Source organism: Onthophagus taurus, chromosome 10, assembly GCF_036711975.1.
Source record: "Onthophagus taurus isolate NC chromosome 10, IU_Otau_3.0, whole genome shotgun sequence".
Lineage (NCBI taxonomy): Eukaryota > Metazoa > Arthropoda > Insecta > Coleoptera > Scarabaeidae > Onthophagus > Onthophagus taurus.
This window is the reverse complement of record NC_091975.1, coordinates 1,220,117-1,241,538: the sequence shown is the minus strand read 5'-3', so window position 1 is coordinate 1,241,538 and position 21,422 is coordinate 1,220,117. Positions and strand designations below refer to the sequence as shown.

The window sequence follows — 21,422 nt, the reverse complement described above, 5'->3', positions numbered from 1 at the left end:
CGCGCGTAAACACCTTGCGGATAAGGACCGGCCGTAGTTCACAGATGACGGCACGCAGCCGATATTTACGATCAAAATCCCCCAAAGAAGGAGGGTTCACCTGAAGGGTAAACCGTGGAGCTACCTTAACGTAGGTAGATAAAGAGTCGTAACTCATCCGGAAATCGCTCTCGTCGCCATACCTTTGGGCAGTAAAGCCGCCATCATCTCGCGGAGGTGAGATTCCGCCCTTCGCGTCAATGGTGCCATTAACTTTTACGACGTTTGCGAATGCCAGAGGAATGCGGCTAATTCTGATCGATATTAAAATAGACGGAATTTTCTTCTTTCGTCGGGAACGTATTGCGTTAGCCCTTACGTCGTTAGAATTTATAGATAACCTCCTTACCTCCGCCGACGGCGTAATCAGTTTACCACCGGAAAATGAATAAAGGGAAAGGAGAGGTCGCGACATACAATATTAAACAGGAGGCAGCCGCCGTCTCCCCGCAGGGCGGCTAATATTATTTTCCTCACGGACTATGCAAGGTGAACGACGTCGCCCCGTATATATACGGAAGCCCCCCGATATAACATCATTGTCTATATTGCCTCCTCTCGCTCGGCGATGGGCCGGGAATTTATTTGGGAGTCGAGCGACGTGACATGAGCTTTTTCTACCAGGGGTCACCGCAAGTAGGTGACGGCAATCAGGGAACGGTAGAAGGGCCTTAGGCCTTCCTATGTTTATGTTATCCTTGCGTGAAAGGAATTGGTCCCTTCCTTCGTATATATATTATATTTTTCGAGTGCCATCCTACAAAAGCTCGTCTCATAACTTCTTTTTACCCCCACAATATAACCTATTCATATTATCTCTGTTAAACATAAAAAACTTAATTTTAAATAAGATACAAGCGTCAAAAAAATCCTTGTTACATGTATAAATCACATACATCAAAAGAAAGCTAAAAGTGTGTTCTTTAAAATGATACATAATTTGATTTAGATAATTAGATATGATGAAAGATTGCGTGACTCTAACTAGAATATTGTTACAACTGAGCCAGACCTGGTTATGGATTATGTATTTTTGATCCATTATAAACAATTTATATCCAAAAGCTTTTCCAGCGTCACCTTTAGTTTAGAAAGTATTCAATTTTGGTATTTTGTCGATTTTCACTTCCTAACTAGTGTATTGTTATAACTGACCAAGTTCTAGTTATGGATTATGTCTTTATGGTTCATTCTATCAATTTATGTCTAAAAGATTTTTCTGCATCACCTTTAGTTTAGCCAGTTATCACCGACTTTAGCAACGAAAGTATTCAATTTTGGCATTTTGATAATTTTCGCTTCCTAACTAGAATATGGTTATAACTGAGCAAGGTCTTTATCCGCAAGGTGTTTACGCGCGAATTTATTCGACAATATCAACCAACCCGTACTTATCGATTCCACCTTTCGAATGGGAAAGAATAATGGTGTGTAAGGTGAACGAGGAAAGAGAGGGGGCCTCGGCTATACCCAGGAAGATAAAATTATGAGGGGGCCGATCCTCAACCACAATGGCGGATCCCGGCAGTAGCGGAATCCATTAGTTTCGCAGTTGTTAAAGGCAAATGACTGGCAACCACTAGAGAGGAGAGAAGGCCCCCCGTCGTTTTATTATCCACCCGTGTCGGTTCCTTTTTTGGTAGAATGCGCGTCCCGAAAACTAAAAATCATTTTTCACTCCCCGTTTTCGTCGTCGTCGTTGTCGTAGTCGACGGAATCCATCGGAAATCGGAATCCCGCTTAATCCCGGTCGATTTCCCGCGATGCCGTATGAATATTCAGGTGAGCTGTCGGTAATCCCACTTTGTATAGTACTCCCCAGGCCGTCGAGGACTGCGTAAACACCGTCCAAATCCGTACTTACGCGAAATTAATTACCTAATTGAATAATCGCACCCCCCTGTTTGAAATTATAAATTCGAAGAAAATCAATTTTAGAAGCAATAAAGTAAAAAGCGTCGTTGTGTAAATCTGGAGGAGTGGATCGTTTCTTACCGAGAAGATACGTTCTGCAGCCGCTACGGGAGAGTTGTGTTCGACACGGCGTTGGCAAGGTCTCTAAGAGATTTCGGAGCCAAAACATACCGGAGTTTTTTCAAAAAATCAGTTACTTTTAAATTACTTATTGTTACTCTAAATTCGGTACCTATAGTAAACAAAACATAAATACTTCTTGTATTTTTAATCGATTTTTTTTGTGTATTTGTTGAAACGTATCCGCTTGGTGGATGTTAAGAGGTCGTCGTCCGGGTTAAAAATAAATTGGCACCGGGCGGCAATCAAATCCATCAGGACAGAGAAAATCCCGGCCCGACCTGTATTTGCTTTGGCGATCGGCTTTTTTCAAATTAACGCCTACGTTCACTCTTTAGTCTTGCCACATTTGCTTTTCTTATTCGCCTCCTTTCACCTATACGATCCGTCTAATTTGCCATCATTTATTAAAATTAATTTTTAACCACCAGACAACTCTAAGTAACGTTCTGGGGGTTACACACTTACATCAACCACATATTCAGACTTCAAATAAGCTTACGACAGCGTTGACAGAAACAAACTCTACACCATAATGCGTAACCTCAATATACCATCCAAATTGGTGAGGTCAAATGCAAAATGTCACATAGTACATGCTTTAATAAGTTATGGTTAGATGTGCAGATGACCTTAACATCAAAGAAATTTGAGAGTGGTTAATTTCAGCTACATGAGCAGCAATGAGTACACCGGAAATGATGAGACTCTACTCCATTTTACCTATCATAAGATCCCGAAACATTAAATAGAGACCATACCATCCAAATTGGTGAGGTCAAATGCAAAATGTCACATAGTACATGCTTTAATAAGTTATGGTTAGATGTGCAGATGACCTTAACATCAAAGAAATTTGAGAGTGGGCAATTTCAGCTACATGAGCAGCAATGAGTACACCGGAAATGATGAGACTCTACTCCATGTTACCTATCATGAGATCCCGAAACATTAAATAGAGACATTAAACTCTTATCCGCTGAGGTTGGTTTGCTACAGAGGCGAAACGTGGATTGCCAATCTCACTTGCTAGCGCAGTGGCCTAAATTCTACCTATCGAGGCTCTCGACCAAGTAATAGCGGTATAATTAAGTTTGTCTGGTAGGCTAAGATGGGGTTGTCTCATCATCAGAACCATATCTGTGGACTAATCATACTGATTTGTGAAACTTCAACCAAATAGCCGGACGAATCTACAGTTGACGACTATTGGCATGAAGAAACAGATACGAATAAGAACGTGGATCGTTGGAACCTTCCTGGAGGCGATAAGGCTGGCTCAAGATGCAAAGGAAATGGAGACTTATAAACTATTTATGCTGGGACTTGCCAGCAAGCATTATTACTATTTCAGATTCCGACTACAGAAATTCCAAATTGTTCGTTATCTGGTTGATACGTTTTGAACATCACGTCAATTGTAGCAATAACAAGAATCTACTTTTACTATTAGATAGACATACTACGCACAGCAGACAGTACAGTTGCCTGGACACATATTTAACCCTTTGACAGAAGCTTGTCTATTTTATATTGACCCTTGGTTCCACTGCAGTTCTTATCAGTTATCCTATCTTTAAATTATTTTCGTAACTTTCAGTTATAAACTCTGTAGCATTTTGATCTAACATCCTAATGCCTCGATCGTAAGCAACTGCTTAGCTTTCTAGATCCTAATTCCTCGGCCACAAGTGACCTTGGCTATTATTTCTTTAAAATTCCAGATTAATGCTTCGGTCGTAAGCGATCTTGGTTATTATCTTTTTAGTGGGCTGGAATATCCTGCTTGGGTTACTATTTTTTTAGTCATCTAGATTGTATAACCTCGGCCGCAAGTGACCTTGATTATTCACTCTTTTATCTTAATGGCGCATCTTTTTAACAATCTAGATTGTAAAGATAAATATAATTTCATCTCTTTTCACGTACTCGAAGGTTCTAATTTGCCATTGTTAAGTTACTAAAAGTAATTTTTAGTTTGGAGTTAAAATCTGATCGTGCGAAACCGATATTCGAAAGTGAAACGAACCGTTGCGCGGATTTTAAAACAAATAAACTGTGAATCGGGAACCGTATCGACGGCAGGAGAAGGGTCCCAGGGGATCGGCGGTAACTGTTCCCACGAAGGGGAGCCCTCGGGACCACTTGGCAGCGCATTAACCGCACGGCTCGGGATGCCCATCGCCGATCAAGCGGCCATCACTGATATTAATGGCCGGGGAGCACACGTGTATTCACCTACTCGTACATAAAAAACCATTTACCTCGTCGACGCGTTGTTAATTCACGCGAGCTTTTCAACCTCAACATCACAAAGGGTCCGCAAATTGACCTCTCATGTCGTGCTTTTTTCATGTAACTTATTTTATTCACGGAAGTTTTGCTAATTTTGGGATGATCCCGTCGGAAATCCAATTTAGCAAGCCTTTTTCGGAGAGCCTCACGTGCCTGCGGAGGTGGATTTAAATTAATTTAAAGTTCGACGGTTTTCTGGGACCCTGTCTCGATATTTGCTACGAATCGTGGTGAAGGGGTGAGTCAGCGTTCGGGGTGCGGAACGCCGGTAATGAGTGCTTGTGTTGCAGGATCCGCCCGGCGTTCACGGTTAATTTCCAGGTAATTCACGTCTCGAATCGCTTTCAGTCCCAAAAACCAACGCTTTCAGACTAACCCTTCTACGTTCAAACTGAAACTCCAATTGAATTACTTTCCGACGATTTCAGGTGAAAAATCCAAACTCCAAATTTCATTTTATATCAATTAAAGTTGATTAAGTGATAATCTGCCGAGATTTTACGCGTATCGTGGTAATAATAAAGCGTAATAAAAAGTAATAGCACGTACGAATGGTATAATAACGTTTAAACTACCTCGAAGGCTCGAGGTTTGCGAGGGTAGGTACAATTTTTAACAGATTCGGGCTTGTCTTGTAAACGTCTCCCCTACTTTGGCCGAGTAAACGTCGCCTCCAAGTTGATAAATGCCGTTTATTAGCGGGCCCTAGTAATGAATTTACACCCGAGCGACTCTCGCAGGTAATTTTCTTGGCAATTTCGCGGTGTTTACCGAGCGGCTTCAGTGATTTATTGGTGTCGCCTCCTACACTGTTTTACCTGTCGTCTGTGTAGTTTGACTTTTCACCACGGCATACGCCAGTTTAGATTAATACTCAACAACTTTGAGTACATTTGATAAATTACGACCTATAATTTGAATAATATAATGATAAGTTCTCGTGATCTTATCTTATTTATTGTCCTATTTTAACAGTGTCTTAGTCTTTTGCTAATAGAATTTAATCTTCTGCCGCCAGCAAATTTTATTGTAAACAATATTGCTCTCTTGCACATTTACACTCAGATACATAGATATCGAAAAAAAACTGAATCTATGAAAATTTGATGAACTTTTAGTCTTCCATTGGCAGTATCTAACTTTCTGCAATCAACACCTCGTTTTCTATTGCTTCCTTCTTCTTGGAGTCTTAATTATCATTTGCATCCAAATTTTAATTCTTAAATCTGGACCTCAGAGCCAAACAGTATTAAGTCCATTTTTTTTCGTTTTTGAGGTTATGATTGTTCCTATAGTATTTTTTTCCGCTCTTTCCAATGACGACGCGTATTAAGTCCAGTTTCTTCCCGTTTACGAGATAGGTGTAGATTATTGATATTAAGTCCTGTATTAAATAGAACCAAACAGTATTAAAGGTTTTTGATACTGTTTGGCTCTGAAAGATATCCAGTATTTAGCTATTAAGTCCAAATGTGAGGTTTGGTGATTGGACTTAATACTGTTTTGTTTTAGTGTACATCAGTTGTCATAATATTAAGTCACATTATTTTGTTCGTGAAGTTAACAAGAAATGCTTGATAATTTTATAGTTTTAATATTTAATAAGTGAATAGGATCAACATGATGTCTTCAAGAGGCCAAAAGATATTACAAATGACACTAACACAAGCCAAGTGCAACGAAATATTTGAAAAACCTGTTATAACCTCACTTTTGGCTGAGGAGAACGGTAAATAAGATAATTTATTTAATAATAAATATTATTAAATAATAATATTATTATAGAAGATGCTGAGATAGTTATGGAAATATATCCAACCACTAATAGTACGCAGGATATCCCTCATGAAAATTTGAAAATTCTTGCAACCGGTTATGGCAATGCTGCAGAGGATGTTATTTCTTTGAATAACAATGTGTACAATACCATCTTTGTTAGTAAAAATAATGTGCCTTTTTCCAATACCGAAGATATCCTACGAGATAATACAGACGAGTCTCAGCCAGCAGAAAGCTCACCAGAGCATTTTGTTCAAGGCAATAGGAATGAAGATAAAAATCACGAATACGAGAAACCTTCTAAAATCAATATTCTACAAAATATTATTATTCAAAATAATGACGATGGACCTCACTATAAAGCAGATGAAGTAGACGCAAATAATTTACAACACAAAGAAGACTATAATATTGAATCTGAAGACTCACCTTATCTACCTGAGGAAAATAGTGATACAAAAGAACTGGAAGAAGAACAAGAGGAAAGAGCTGTAGAAATCCGAGAAACTAAGGGAAAGAAAAGAAAAAGAAATTCCGTTAATTGGAAGAAAAACATTAGAAAGCAAAGGAGAGCTGCTGGTGAAGAATATCTGTCAGCCACCAATAAGCTTACTGGAAAAAAAGAAATGAAAGCACCTTGTCCTGATGAATGTAAAAAGCAGTGCAAGCAGAACATATCAGTTGAGAGTCGTGCTCTAATTCACTCACAATTTTGGAATGGTAGCATCGAACTTGACCAGAAAAGACAATTTATAGCTAGCTGCATAGAAGAAGTTCCAGTTGAGCGTGTACGTGCTAGAACGGGATCTCGTGCTGGTAAAAGAAAAACGTCGTTGAAGTATTTTTTTAGTGTAGATGGTAAGAAGTTTAGTGTGTGCCGTACTTATTTTCTTAACACCTTAAATATATCCCAAACCTCTGTACGTAATGCGTTATCGAAAAGACAACTTGGTGGTATCGTAATACCCGACCAAAGGGGTAAACATGAACCCTCAAACAAAATTGCCTCAAATGTAAGAAAAATTATTTTTAGTGTCTTTTTGCCTTTTGTTACCCGTTATTAATTAGTCATAATTGGTATTAATTCATTTTGATTCTACTTTGGATTGTTCTACTATGAGTTTCTTAATAATAATTCAGTATCAAGTCGCACGTATCTATAAATTCGTAGGAGCTGTACAGTATTAAGTCACAAGATATTAAGTCCATTGTTAGAACCAAACAGTATTAAGTCCCACAATTAATTTAAAATTATTTCAATAAATTAATGTAGGAGGTTGGTTATTATCAGCTTTAGTTAGCTTACAAAATCATAACAGGGAAAATAAAAACCTATGCTCTCCTATTTACAATAGTAATCGGTTTGAAAAATACATTTGTTCAAAATCTTCAAATTGCTCTCCTGTAAAATTTAAAGAATGTGACTTAATACTGTTTGGTTCTGAGGTCCAGAAATTGATTTCTAAAAACGTTATGATTATCAATAATTTTTTAGATTGTTAAATTTCTCAATTCATTTTCCATTACAAGAACTTTTTTCGAGGGTTTCTCTCCCTACTCAAATTTCACCCTCATTTCAAGACCTCCATCTTGTGCAGGCGACAATGGCAACGGCGTTAGCTACCTGAACCGTCTCGAACAATGGTTTTGAAGTCCCCATCAGGAGTTTGGGGGGCCGTAGGTGGGCGGGACACCGCGGGCGCGTCCTTTCTCCGTCATCATCACAAAGATTCGCCGGGACCGTAATTATGTCTCATCAGGACACGCTTATATCGCGACGAAGAGGGAAATTATATGGCGTAGAGGTGGGCTGTGATTACCTTTCAACGAGATAACCGGCGTCTTCAATTAGCCGTCTTAATTGCGTTACCTACAGAATGCCCCCATGATTGGTCTCGTGGGGTTTTAAAGATGAATCTCGTCTTCAGTTAGAGGGGGACAGGACAATAATAATACTCGTCGATGTTGGGGCCTTTTGAAATCTTAAATCGTTATTAGGTAGTAAAAGAAAATTTGATATTTATATTGACGATGATGGTAATTGTAGAATAGGCAGTTGTCGATGTGGTACAATAAAATTTACGATGGTAGTAAATATAATAATGAGTAATAATCGGTTAACGGGGTAATTGTCTTAGCGAGCACGTGAAGTACTCGAAACGGGAGGGTCGTATCTTGTTTTCTCGTTTAACGTTTCCCCGCGGAGCCGTTCGTAGCGCGAATTTGAAACGGTAATTTTATGCCCGGAAATTATGTGTACCGCCGATTCTTTTTTATGGCCGCCACGCGAAACGAATTACTCGCCGAATTGATTTCATCGCAAAGGAGTGCTATCGCATTCAAGTCCATTGTGTCCATAAGTCTTTGTAAGGAGCCACCTAAAAGAAATTACGCTTACGTAGAGTAGATAAAACTCTTCCGGGAAGCCTTTGCGTTTCCTTCCTACACGTTTCTGACCCAAATCGCCGGCCCGTTTGATCTAAATATAAGGTTTTACTGTCCAAATGTGACAGTATGGTGCGGACCTGCGGCCGTCGCGGTACGGCGACAGTCGTAAAATATTTGTTAGGATTAGAAAAATCGTCGTAAATCCTAATTTTCCACCGGAATGACGGTGGGAAACGCACGCCAGCTTTGATCGCTTTTTTACGCCAAACCCCGAGCAGGTGCGGATATTTGAGCAATAGGTCGTCGTAAAAAGGCTAAAAATATCGGGAGCGACTGCTAAAATTTTATTTACGGCGAAGCAATTATAATCTTGCCGAAAAGAAACAAATCGTCCTCCCGCTTAATTGTAGTTTAGTACTTCCGAGACAATGGGATTCGACTAATAAATCAAACGGTGTTTCTTTGTTGCGCTTAAACTTCAAAGAGCACCGGTGCTCTGTTTACCCTTTGATATCGGTAATAATTTATTAGCGAAAACCTACACTAGAACATATAAACAGGATGCTTACAACCTATGCGAAGCACACATTTTTTCTAGCTTCCAATTAGATAGGATTTTGATCTTTGATTTTCAACATCACAACTATTCGAATTTTTCTTTTATACAAAAACTTTTTCTTAAAACGTTCCGAATTTCTTGCTGTAGCACAACAAGATGTAAACCCACGATTTCATCTAATTTTCACCTTTTCGATTTATTCTCAATATCTATGTGTCTAAGGTCCATTACTACCATCTTTTAGATAAATTTATCTTATAGATAAACCCATCTACTAGCCAATCAGAGCGCATAAAATAGCCGTAACCGTGGTAATAATCTCTTAGATAGCTTAACCAGAAGATGGTAGTAACCACCTCCTGATAAATTTATCCGATAGATAAATCCAGTTTTTAGCCAATGAGAGCGCTTAAAACCGTGGTAACCATAGCAACTATCCTCTAGATAGTTTATCAGGAGGATGGTAAAAGTGGGCCTGAGGGCAATACTGCAACAGAGCAATATTGCTAAGAGTAATATTTGCTAAATCTTTTGTTTTAAAAGTATTTTTGTAAGATGCTCAGATTCAGTGGCATGTTTAGAGTATAGGAGGATAAGATAAGAGTGAGTGTATGGACACCAAGTGCAATTAATCTGTTTACAAGCAAGTTTCTTATTTCTGTGGATGTTGAAAAGCCGCAATTTGACTGAATCTCTTTACCATCTTCCACTCGGATGTTATGTTTAAGACATGGTTGAAATGTCATGATGCTTAACCGAGAAAGTAAATGTCGTCCTTTAGTTATTTTATGTTGCTTAAGTTAAACGAAATAAGACAGAATTTGAAAATGAATGTTGTTCTAATTTCGTAGAATAAATAACCGTCCGCAGGTGGTGTGTCTCTAGATAAATTAGTCGGCGAGAAACGCGTACGATTAGAAAAAGCGGCGTGAAAGAAAAATTAGGTGACGTGGTCCACATATACCTGTTTTATTTCGGAGAAAAACGGGCACCACTCCACAAATTAACGCTACCGTCCTGTCACAACAAACAGATCGGAACGTTGACGCTGAATTATGACGGCTTTTAAAGGTTGGGCAACGGAATCGTTCGCGTTTTCGTAATAAAAATCCGTTTTCTGATCGCCATAGTAAAATCGAACGGGACTCAGCAATTCGGAGATGATATGGATGGAGAAGCGGCCGACCGATGTGTCTGACATCGCCCCGAACTGCAATAACACTTGACACGAAGAGACGAGCTGTGACCTGCTCGCTTTCTCAGCAGGACTTCGCCCTGCGGCGTACCTTTTATTATTAACGTCTTATCGTGGACAAAAGGGAAAAATCTCATTTCAGAACCGCACTCCGTACCGGTAACGATTGGCTAACTTCGTGCGACGTCCCACAATAGATGTGTAATAAGATATATACAATAGGGAGTTATATCTTTTCGTCGAAACGATATGGTAGAAAAGTATCTGTGGAGATGACATTAATTAATCGATATCGACAAATAACAAAAACTTTTATATCAAATTGTGTTTTCTTTATACTCATATTTCTCTTTGTTCTTTCGATTTCTTACCTATTAGATAAGATTTTACACGTATAGTATTTTGACTGTGCTGATATAGTTAGAGTCTTTTTCATTCCCTAACAATCTAGTGATCACCTTTTTGAAATCAGCTTTTCTTTCAACACCTGACATTGTGTACCGAAATTTCTTATCAAGTACTTCTATTACTTTACGTATGCCAGGACTCACAAAAATTCCTTCTTTTAGTTCTGCCTCTGATAAATGTGGAAACTGTATGCAGAACAATTTTGCATCACTTTTGAAAAAACTTAGATCTGCAATTAATAAATTTTTAATGATTTGGACAATGTTGTAGTGGTTACCAAGAAGAATTCCATCATTTTGAACTTTACAGAAATTATCCTCATCTTCTTTCTAGTTATAAATTAGCGCTTAACATCTCAAATTAAGGCTGAACAAACACAAAACTTCTCAATATCAAAATAATATTATGAAAATATCAAACATTTTCGGTACAATTCAGTCGATAATTGGACTGGGCAGTTGCCAGTGGTGTACGTGAGCCAGGGTTCACGGTCCGGCTGGCTTTTTGTCCGTTCCGCGCCTCACCCCGCCAACGTTCGTTCGTTCGTTGTACCTCCAAATTTACCTACGCGCTGCAAAACATTCATCCATTTAGCAAACTGTGCACATCACGTGCATGACAATGCGGAATTATAAATTACATTCGAATTAAACTATGTAATTGCGAAACGGCCAGGCACATTCATTATCCCTTTCCCACCTCGTGGCCCCCACGAACCCCGCAACCGTCCCGTCCGACTCAAAGCCCGATTCACAACCCTCCATCCTACCCTTTTATCTGTTAAATATACTATTAAATCAAAATCAAACGTTTTCATTTAATTAATTGTTGTAATTTAAGTTTTTTTATGTATTTTGAGTTTTTGTGGCTGTTTATTTTTTTTTAATATTGCAGGTATGCAACCAAATACGCAAATCGCGTATTGCAATACGTATACTGTGATATTGGTTGCGTACTTTGTCGGGTACGATAATTAATTAACACACTGTATATATATTTTTAGTTGAGTTGAGTTGAGTTTGGTTGGTGTAATCGTGCTATTGAGGGTATCTGTGTATTTGCGTATTATTGTAGTGGTACCCCTGTGCCGTCGTGTTCACGGTGGTATTGGCGCGTCGACGTTGGCGGATTTGTCCGCGATTCGTATTGTTGTCGGGGAATTACCGGGCGACCATTGAAAAACAGGGCAGATTTATGTGCCCATGCGTGTGTACGGCTGATATTTATACCGGCAGGCGTCGCTGAAGTCGCCGTGTAAACACAGATTACGGTCCGATTTTAATTGATAATTCTCGACGAACTATTTCGGGTCGAAATTCCGAGCTTTTGCGATCGCTCGTCGACTTCCGGCGGAAGGCGCATGCTACCAGTTCCGTTCACGCTGTAACGGTTATCTGGCGTTGTTTCGGCCGTACACCGCCAGATACCTCCACCGGTCCGCTTTCCCGACATCATCCTTCTTGATTTACTGCCCAATTGTTTTGACGCAACGATAAGATAAGAATGCTTTATTTTGCTTCTTTTCCTCCATAACTTAGACGGGCGATCTTCTCCGAGAAATTTCAATTAAAGGGGCCTATACAGGCGGAGGGCCGCAGGAAATAATTAAAACGGCGTCCTTTGAATTCGCCGAATCAAAACCACTTCACTGGTCGGTCGCAGATTGCTGAAAGGGCACACGTCAGCCGGGGTCTCCGTTACCCCTGAAAATAATCACCGGCCCATTGTAGTCTCGAGGCAGCCACGTGGCGGCCCGTTTAGACCAGGTGGGACACCCCATTTCCCACGCAATAACAATAATAACCTTATTACGAGAACAATTCTAAAAGAGATCAAAATTGCACCATTTAACAATATTTGTTTCAACATCTTACGCAACAACATTTCCATTTCAACTGGTGCAGTGTTTAATTTCCGCGATGTTTCTATTAGCTAGATCGTTGATGTTCGCTCCGTTAACTTCCAAGTCGCTAATAAATGGGTAAATGATGTGGTGTGTTTTCTCGTTCGATTTATTTGTGGTACGGATTTAATCTGGCGAAGATCAAAGAGATCGGAATAAATAAATGGGCACGGCGAAGGCGTAGAGGCAATTAGGTGGCTGATCAGGTGCTTGTGGCCGACGTGTATACCGCCCAACCAACCAATTACCAAGCTTTACGCTCAAATTAACGCATTGACATGAAAACCACTACAAAGTCCAATAACGCTGAATGACCATGAAAGATTGATTATCATTAAATTCCTTTAATTATCATTAAAGTCCGTAAGATACTTCTAATTAAATAAAACTTCTAAACTTGTGATAAACAAGATAAAAAATGAGTTATATCTTGATTTAAAGCTAAAAAGTTCCTTTTTTGAAGTGATATAATATATAACTTATTCGATTTGGTGGATCATGTTTGCAGATATAGAATTGGATGTAAACTTTGATATTTTTTAATAAATTTCTTGGTATAAAGAATTGAGTTATATTTTAAATTAAAGCTAAAAGCTTCAATTCAGCTTCGATCAGAATTAATATCTTAAGAACTAAAAGATATTTTGAAAATCCATCTCTTTGGGATCTATATGTTTCTTCTTTAAAATGATATATAACTTATTATGTTTTATGAAAAAGCTCGAGTGATATAGCATAAATTGAGAGTTTAAAATTCTGACTTTTTTTATAAAAATGAGTAAGGTAAACTTTAAAAGATCATTCTAAGCTTATTTTTAGGAATAAACAAATGGTTTATATCACAAATTAAAGCCATAGATTTCCTTTTTAAAATATTGTCTCGATACAATATAAGTCTAGATACTGTTGGCAAAAAACTGGGTACTGTTAAAGGAATACTAGATATTGCTGTTAGAAGACTAAATAGTGCTTACAGAAGACTAGAGTATTAATGGAAGACTAAATACAACTAATAGAAGACTATCTACTACTTGGAGAAGACTAGATATTACTAGCAGAATTTCTTTTTGGAGATGCAGCTCTAATTTAAAAAAAATCTTGTAAAACTTCCGATAAATTCGAACAGATGAAAGGAAATAACCATCTGTGATTTTGGAATAACGTAAAATCTTTTGATGACTCGAGGCTATGGAAGCGATTGTTTAGTCGTTTACCTATTGGAAACAATGATACGAAGGTAGCTTTATAAAGGTCCCAAAAGGAGGGAATATAGCCTTGGGCCGGACGAATGCAAATCCCCGAATACGATGGGGCTCGGCGTCTCTTTTATTCCCGTCCACTCCAAATCCTAGTTGTGTACATAACATACATAAATGTATGGGAAACGCAGTCACGGATTCGGGTCGATTTCGGTCCGGTTCGGGAATAGCCGCGAGTTTAATTAAGCCGGGAGAAAACCGGGCATACAAATGTGTCGGAGAAATTCCCGTCACGATCTTCTTTGGTTTGAAAAAAATTCTCTCGCGGGGAGTTTCAGGTGCACCGAAAAAACCTGTACGGTACGTGTCACGTTCTCGCGATAAAGTCTTGAGTTATGATTTGGCCACGTGTGTTTTTCGCGAAGGGGGGCGTACCAGACTAAAAATTTACGTTCGCCACGATATTAAAGTTGAAAACTGACCGAATAAATAATATTCTTATAGTCAACTTTATTTGAATTCTTATTTCAATTCTTTTTTTGTACTATTCGTGTTTCTCAAGAATTTCAAAATGACATTGACCGTGCTATTTAATGAATACCCCCTGCATTTATCTAGAGTAATGAAACATTTCAACATCTGCAAAAATAAACCAAAGATTAATGAACCGTACCAAGAGAATTTACAGTTTAACTCAAAAGTTTTCGTACACCACTTCATTACATTCTATCAATATCATGCACGTCCCGAAAGTTAATCAACTAGATTTAAATTTACATCTAAATTTACACAGCAGGTAATTCGGATTTTGTAACTGGGGTTGGTTTCCAGAATATTTCGCTGGATTGGTCACGTTTAACTGGTATAACTGGTCATTATATTGTCAAAAAACTTCTGGACTTTTTGCCTGCAATGATGTCAAATCGTACAACAAAATTGGAGATGAATCTTAGTACAACAAAAAATCTTGCTAGTAATATTTAGTCCTATCCAAGTAGTAGATAATCTTCTCCAAGTAGTATTTAATCTTTTTCCAGCTATGAGTGGAGATTATGGTCTTCATTTTCTAAAATACATTTGGTCAAAATCCATCACATCCAATGAGGCATTGTTTTGATATATCTACTCTTAGACCTTACTCTTTTTATTTTTTATTTCTATATTTTTATCAGGTTCCATGTAAGAATGTCTTCGAATTGGAAAAAAAACGACATGGAGATAATCAAGTCTGAAAACCTTTATAACTTATTTTGGAAGAAGATCGCAGCATGGCTAATCCTCGAAATAAAGTTGATTTATTCTGACATAACCCAAACAATCAGATTTTCTTATCAATTCTTTTGTATAAACTCCTTATATCTTTCTATGATAATGTGATACATAAAAATTTGAGGCATAACATGACGTATGGTAATGAAATAATGAAGTATAGGACAAATTGTGTAGAGATGAAATTATCAGCATTTCCAATATTTTAAATATCTTTTAGTTTTTGAGATATTAATTTTTAAACATCATAAAACAGTTACTTCTTGGGATAAGCAAATATTTTAAGTCATTTTCAAAAAATTATAACAAATCGAGGTTGCATTAAATCATTATGAAATTCTCATCATTGTGATAAACAAATTGTTATCTTTCCAATCAAAATATCTTTTAGTTCTTGAGATATTAATTAATATAAATCAAGGTACCTTTTAGGTTTTAGGAGTTTAAGTAGTTTTAGGAGAATCAGGCAGGTGCAAAAGTTTGCGAAGAAGTTTCGCTCGTTCAATTTTACGTACGGCTCCCAGCAACCCAGGTTTCACCTATATTTACAGACGCGTGTATTTCAGGACCGGAAGCCGCAACGTGTGAGGTGTGGGCTTTTATTAACAGCCATACAACCTCTCTTCCTTATTACGTTTACCTTTACGGCTTTTCTCGCCCGATTATTAATAGACTATTGAAAAACTCTTCGTCGAGTTTTTTGAAGACTAGTAAATCTTTGGAGGAGTTATCGACGATCAAATTCAGATTAGGAGTCGATGAGATTCGGAGACTCCATCCTTTGGGAGTTCGCGGGGGAGGGGACAAATTCCCCAATTCGACGAGGATTAGATTTGTAAGCCAAGGGTGGATTCCTCCTTTTATTGTCCCTACTGTTTAAGGTGTTCAATCTATTCGCCTGGTAACTAAAAATACTCAACTTCGATACCTCTCGGTGGCTCTGGCCCAGTTCCAAAACTGTCATCGTACATCATCTAGTAATATCTCGCGTGTAAGTTTAAGTGTAAAGGTGCCGTCGAGTGTACCGCCTGTCGTTTTACAGGCGTCGATCGTTTACAAATCGACCTCACCACTTGTTTGCAGAACGTTTCTGTTAAATATCTTTGAAAATGTTTTCTTATAACGCAGCGGGATCTATCGTATGGATTGTTTAGATTTTTTACCGCGTTAAATTGGACCCTGCACAGCACCTGTGTCCAAAAATAGGACGCAGACCTGCTTTTTTTTCCTCCTTTTCGTCGTTGTGCCGCTGCCAAAAGTTTTCACGGATGGCCGCAGGAATAACAATCGGGCGTTTTTTTCGTGAATGGATACTGCCCCGGCTTGTAAACAACGATAGGTGGGACTGACAGGCGTTTAGAGGAGAATAATTGAACCCTATTAATAGCCAGACCATTTTTTGGCAAAACATCAAAGTTTCTTCCATTCAATCTTTAACCATCTCAACAAACATTTCTATAAATTCAAATTATGGACTCTCTCTGAAAGGGTTATGATAATTAATCATTTCCGTCTTTCGGGGGGAGAAGCTACAAAAAAGTTTGCTGATTATTTACGGTTAATGATCCCTTTTTTTTATTGATTCAACACAAAGAGCAAATTTAAACAACGTAGGTAGATAATCAATCATGCTAAGTTTCGTGGTGATAACTTTTGTCAAAGTTGCTTCAAAAGTTTTTAAACGCACATTTTTCTGTTTAGACTAGAACAAATTTTATTTATTGGTAAAGTTCCAACTGTAATTTTAAACCTGGTGGCGAACATATTGCCGGGTATTATAAAGTAATCTTCTTACATTTATTAAAATTTCCTTTGAGAAATTTCCTCTTGAGATTATCAATGTTTTTAAAAAGTCGTAGAAACTGAATTCTTAATAGTAAGGAAACGATTCATATCTTAAATTAAAGCTGAAAAATTGGAGTTTATGATAAGATATAAAAATGTTGATGTGGGATTAAAAAAATTTCGCGATAAATATCTTTTTGTAATTCGCGATGGTAATGAAAGCTATTACAGTACTCAAACGGGTGCTGTAATGAGACTCCTTACAGCATCCGATGCTGTAATGAGATTTTAGTAACATTTTATGGAAGCAGTTTAAGTTGGTGACATTGGGTCATTAATTTTTCTAGTTGTCAATGTGACAATTTTTGTCTATGGATGTTTAAACACGTTCTTAGCATCGAATACAAGGTCCACAATGATGAGGACATTGACTCTGAGCAATTTCTCTTATTTTGGGAGGTGTACATCAAACATTTTTTTCAGGTGAATACATTTTGTGTTTTGACAGTTTCTAATTGTCAATTCAAAGTTTCTATTTTCAAGTGTTCCGGTGTTACCAACTGCTACATACCTATTTCCCTATATTGCCAAAATTTACTTTATTTTTGTTAAAAAAATGTATAAAAACACGAATTACAAAAAATAGCATAAAAAACACGTTTCATAAGACTTAAAGCACTCATTCATTAAAAAACTCGTGGCTTCGCCACTCGTTTTTCAACTTGAATTCGTGCATTTCAAGCGTATCTTACGAAACTTGTTTTTTAATATACTATTATCTACTACTGCTTGGATAAGTCATCATTACCGCACGCATTTGAGGTGATTTGAGTCACGTAATGAAGTTCATTACCGCACTGGTTTCATTACGTAACGCATTTTTAGCCTAATCAGAACAGACTTAAATTATTGAAACGAGCAACAATACAAAAGAAAAAGTGCTATCTACTTACAGAGAAACAATACTATTTATTATAAACATTAATTGTTATGTTTTTACATTTCAAAACACTTATTCCAGATGAGTAAACATGTTGAAACTGACAATTCAAAATTATCAACAATCATTTCAAAATTTTTTTATATATGTCAAATAGACTTTTCTAAAGAAATTGATTTTTTAGTAATTTTTAGCAGTCGTAGATAAAATGCTGTATATCACACGTGGGCTAGAGCATAATTACAGTACTCATGTGATTACACGACTCGGTCTACGACCTCGTCGTGCAATTCTCCACACTCGTACTGTAATTATGTTTATAGCCCACTAGACCACGAAATTTCAACAAATTCATCAAATTTTCACCATTTTAAATTTTTCTCGATGTCTATGAGAGAGTGAGAAGTGAAATCATCCAATCTTTTGTAGCTATAGCTTATCTGAACTTTCTTTTTAATAATGTCTTAGATGGGTGCATGCTCTCAAAGAAGAAAAGAAGGAGGACCAAATGAGATAAATAGGAATGGAGAAATCATTTTGAAATCTTTATATCTTAGACTTTATTTAAGGAAATCGATAAGACACAAAATAAAAAAAAAATTCCATCCACTTGTAATGCACATAAAAAGCGAAACAAAGAAGCTCAGGTGATTCCTCCAGGACGGTTGGAATACTCGTAAAACCCTGATGACGTCTGGGACCTGGAGGATTGACGGTTGCCCTTTGGGAGCACCCTTAAACAGATTAGTTAATTTCCTGCTTACTTCCCGCATTTTAAATACCGTACTCGATGGAAATACGAGTCGCAACATCTTCCTCTTATTCGCCCTCCCGCACCTGAGTACACGCTGGGGCTGTAATGGCCACTAAAATAGAATGGAATGGCCCCCCGGCAGGCGTGGACCGCATCTGGCGAAGCAATAGGTGGAGATTGTCGGCTGCATTGTGTTCCCACCTCAAGTCGGTTCGCCCGTTAGCCATCTGTCAGTCAACGTGTAGCTCCATCCAATTTGGATTCACTATCGTGCATGTTCCCCGATCGATATCGGTTTATGGCCTTGTTTAATTGTTGCCCGGCTTCCTATGCTACTAATGGATGAAGCCGAGCGTGCTCCATGCCGAATGGATTTCAATTACTTCGACGCTCGATTTATTGGCGATATTATCTATCTATCTGCGGGATAAGAGAAGAGGAAAGTTGGTCAGCTCACGTCTCTCATTTACAACATTTTCGACAACGTGATCTGAAATCAATTAATTGATTCGTACCGTTAATGTTCTTCCTTGGAATAAGAAAGAGGGCAACACTTCATTGAATCGGTGGAAAACAGTTTAGCCAAATCGCCAGGTCGTAGAAGCGAGGGGATCTCGCCTTCCCCAGGGATCGTAATCCAGAAACGGGGGGTCTCCTCCGTGACCAAACAATCCGGCCAACAGGACCATCCGTTCACCTATTCGAATAAGTGGACCGGATGCCCACCAAGCCCAGTGGCGTGGAAAGCGGCAACTGGCCGAACGTGATAGCAGGAATTACGGTTTCGGAGAGGATTGCCTCCGACACACCTACGAAAAGATAAGAAGTCTCCGACGGTTTGGAAAAATTAACTTTCGACGTTATCAATTTTTCCTTCTTTTCTCGGGCGTCATAAGGTCGGTGACGGAGCAACGACAGTTATCGTCGTCGACTTGGTTTGAAGCCGAGAAGTTAATCGGCCCCGTGGAAATGGGAAAGTTATGTCGGGCCAGGTTAAACGGATTACTGGCGACCTCGACGGACTGCCCGGGCCACATTACCGTTTCCGCCCTCGGATTGAGGATTATTCGAGACCCTTAGTCCCTGAGGTGATACGGGGCTGCCTGTTTATGCTTCAAATCGACGAGATTAAACTCGTATTAACTCCAATAAAACATTGCCCAGATAACGCGAACCCCTTTTGCTTACTCGCAATGTCTCAATCTGATTATGAAGACAATAATACAAAAAAAAAACGAAATTGCAACTTCCCCTAAGCAAGAAAATAGAAGCATTTACTAATGTTGTCCTTCCCACTTTCTTATTTACGCTCATTTTATAAATTTGTTGCTTTTTAAGTTGTTGATGGTGACATTAGGGAATCTGAGGATGTTACAAAATAGTATATTAAAAAACGAGTTTCGAAATGCACGAATTCAAGTTGAAAAACGAGTGGCGAAGCCACGAGTTTTTTAATGAATGAGTGCTTTAAGTCTTATGAAACGTGTTTTTTATGCTATTTTTTGTAATTCGCGTTTTTATCCTATTTTTTTAACAAAAATAAAATAAATTTTGACAATGTAGGGAAATAGGTATGCAGCAGTTGGTAACACCGTAACACTTGAAAATAGAAATTTGAATTGACAATTAGAAACTGTCAAAACACAAAATGTATTCACCTGAAAAAAATTTTTTTGCTCAGTGTTCAATATCCTCATCATTGTGGACCTTGTATTCGATGCTAAGAACATGTTTAAACATCCATAGACAAAAATTGTCACATAGACAACTAGAAAAATTAATGACCCAATGTCACCAACTTGAACTGGTTCCATAAAATGTTACTAAAATCTCATTACAGCATCGGATGCTGTAAAGAGTGTCATTACAGCACCCGTTTGAGTACTGTTAGAGCTTTCGTTACCGTCGCGAATTACAAAAATACTTTTAAAACAAAAGTTGTAACTAATTTTATTATAAATATTATTGCTCTCTTGCACTTTTACACTCAGACACATAAATATGGAGAAAATTTCGAAAATATGAAAATTTGATGACTTATGAGCCTGTTAGAAAAAAACTTTTTGAATAAGAATTGTAGGAAATTTTATTCTTAACAATAGACTCTCTTACACTTTTGAAACAATTGCAATTTCCCCTAAGCAAGAAAATGAAAGCAATTACTAAAGTTGTCCTTCCCACTTTCTTATTTACCCTCATCTGCTTCGTAATTATTCAATTTGCATAGTAAGTGATAGGTGCGGTGCGCGGTAATACACCTACTAACTTATTCTTTCTCGTTAAGACCCCTTCTCAACGAGCTAGGCAATTGAGTTAGCGGTTTCATTATGTTAAGTAAGGAATTTTTAAGGGTCGTGCTTGAGTCTAAGAGGATCGTTTTGGGTGTTTTTTTTTTTAGGTGAGGGGAAGAGACTTACGTTGCACCGGCTATTTTTAATTCAATTAAGAGGAGCAAAATTAACCCCTTTGTCCTTTCTAATTTAAATCTGATGATCCTTCGGGAACCAACCTCGGACCCTTGGCAGCCCCAACATCAGGTACCTACAAGTTCTAATAAGCGCGGCAACCCCAAACTCAGTCGAGTCGACATCGGGCGACCTGACGCCTTGCGGCGTCACCGGGAAGTGTGGAAATTACCTCATTTATTAGGTAAGGGTGCGGGGCCTCTGTTGCTGACACCTCTCCTTTACACCTGCTGCCGCGTATTATTGAGTTTCCCTTGGAAAGAGATTATTCAGGGGTGTAATGGAAAAATCTCGGCTGTAGGAACGTGACCCCCAAGAAAACTGGAGCTCGTCCCGGCCATTACTCATCTCATCGTCTTCGGGATCGTTCCAAACCGGCGACCGCCGGTCACTTTGATAGGTAGCCACGT

General features: G+C 38.3%; 2 protein-coding genes and 1 long non-coding RNA gene across 4 annotated transcripts in view; all 3 read left to right on the top strand.

The window, feature by feature from the left end:
- The window catches only part of LOC111418381 (Zn finger homeodomain 1), a 265,526-nt gene that overhangs the window by 36,201 nt on the left and 207,903 nt on the right, over positions 1-21,422 (top strand). The gene's annotated exons all lie outside the window — the stretch shown is intronic.
- The window catches only part of LOC139431590 (uncharacterized), a 125,559-nt gene that overhangs the window by 6,926 nt on the left and 97,211 nt on the right, over positions 1-21,422 (top strand). The window lies entirely within an intron of this gene.
- On the top strand, positions 5,883-7,211 carry LOC111418439 (uncharacterized). The gene has a single exon (XM_071199346.1). The coding sequence runs from the start codon at positions 6,171-6,173 to the stop codon at positions 7,209-7,211; it is 1,041 nt and encodes a 346-aa protein (XP_071055447.1). The 5' UTR covers positions 5,883-6,170.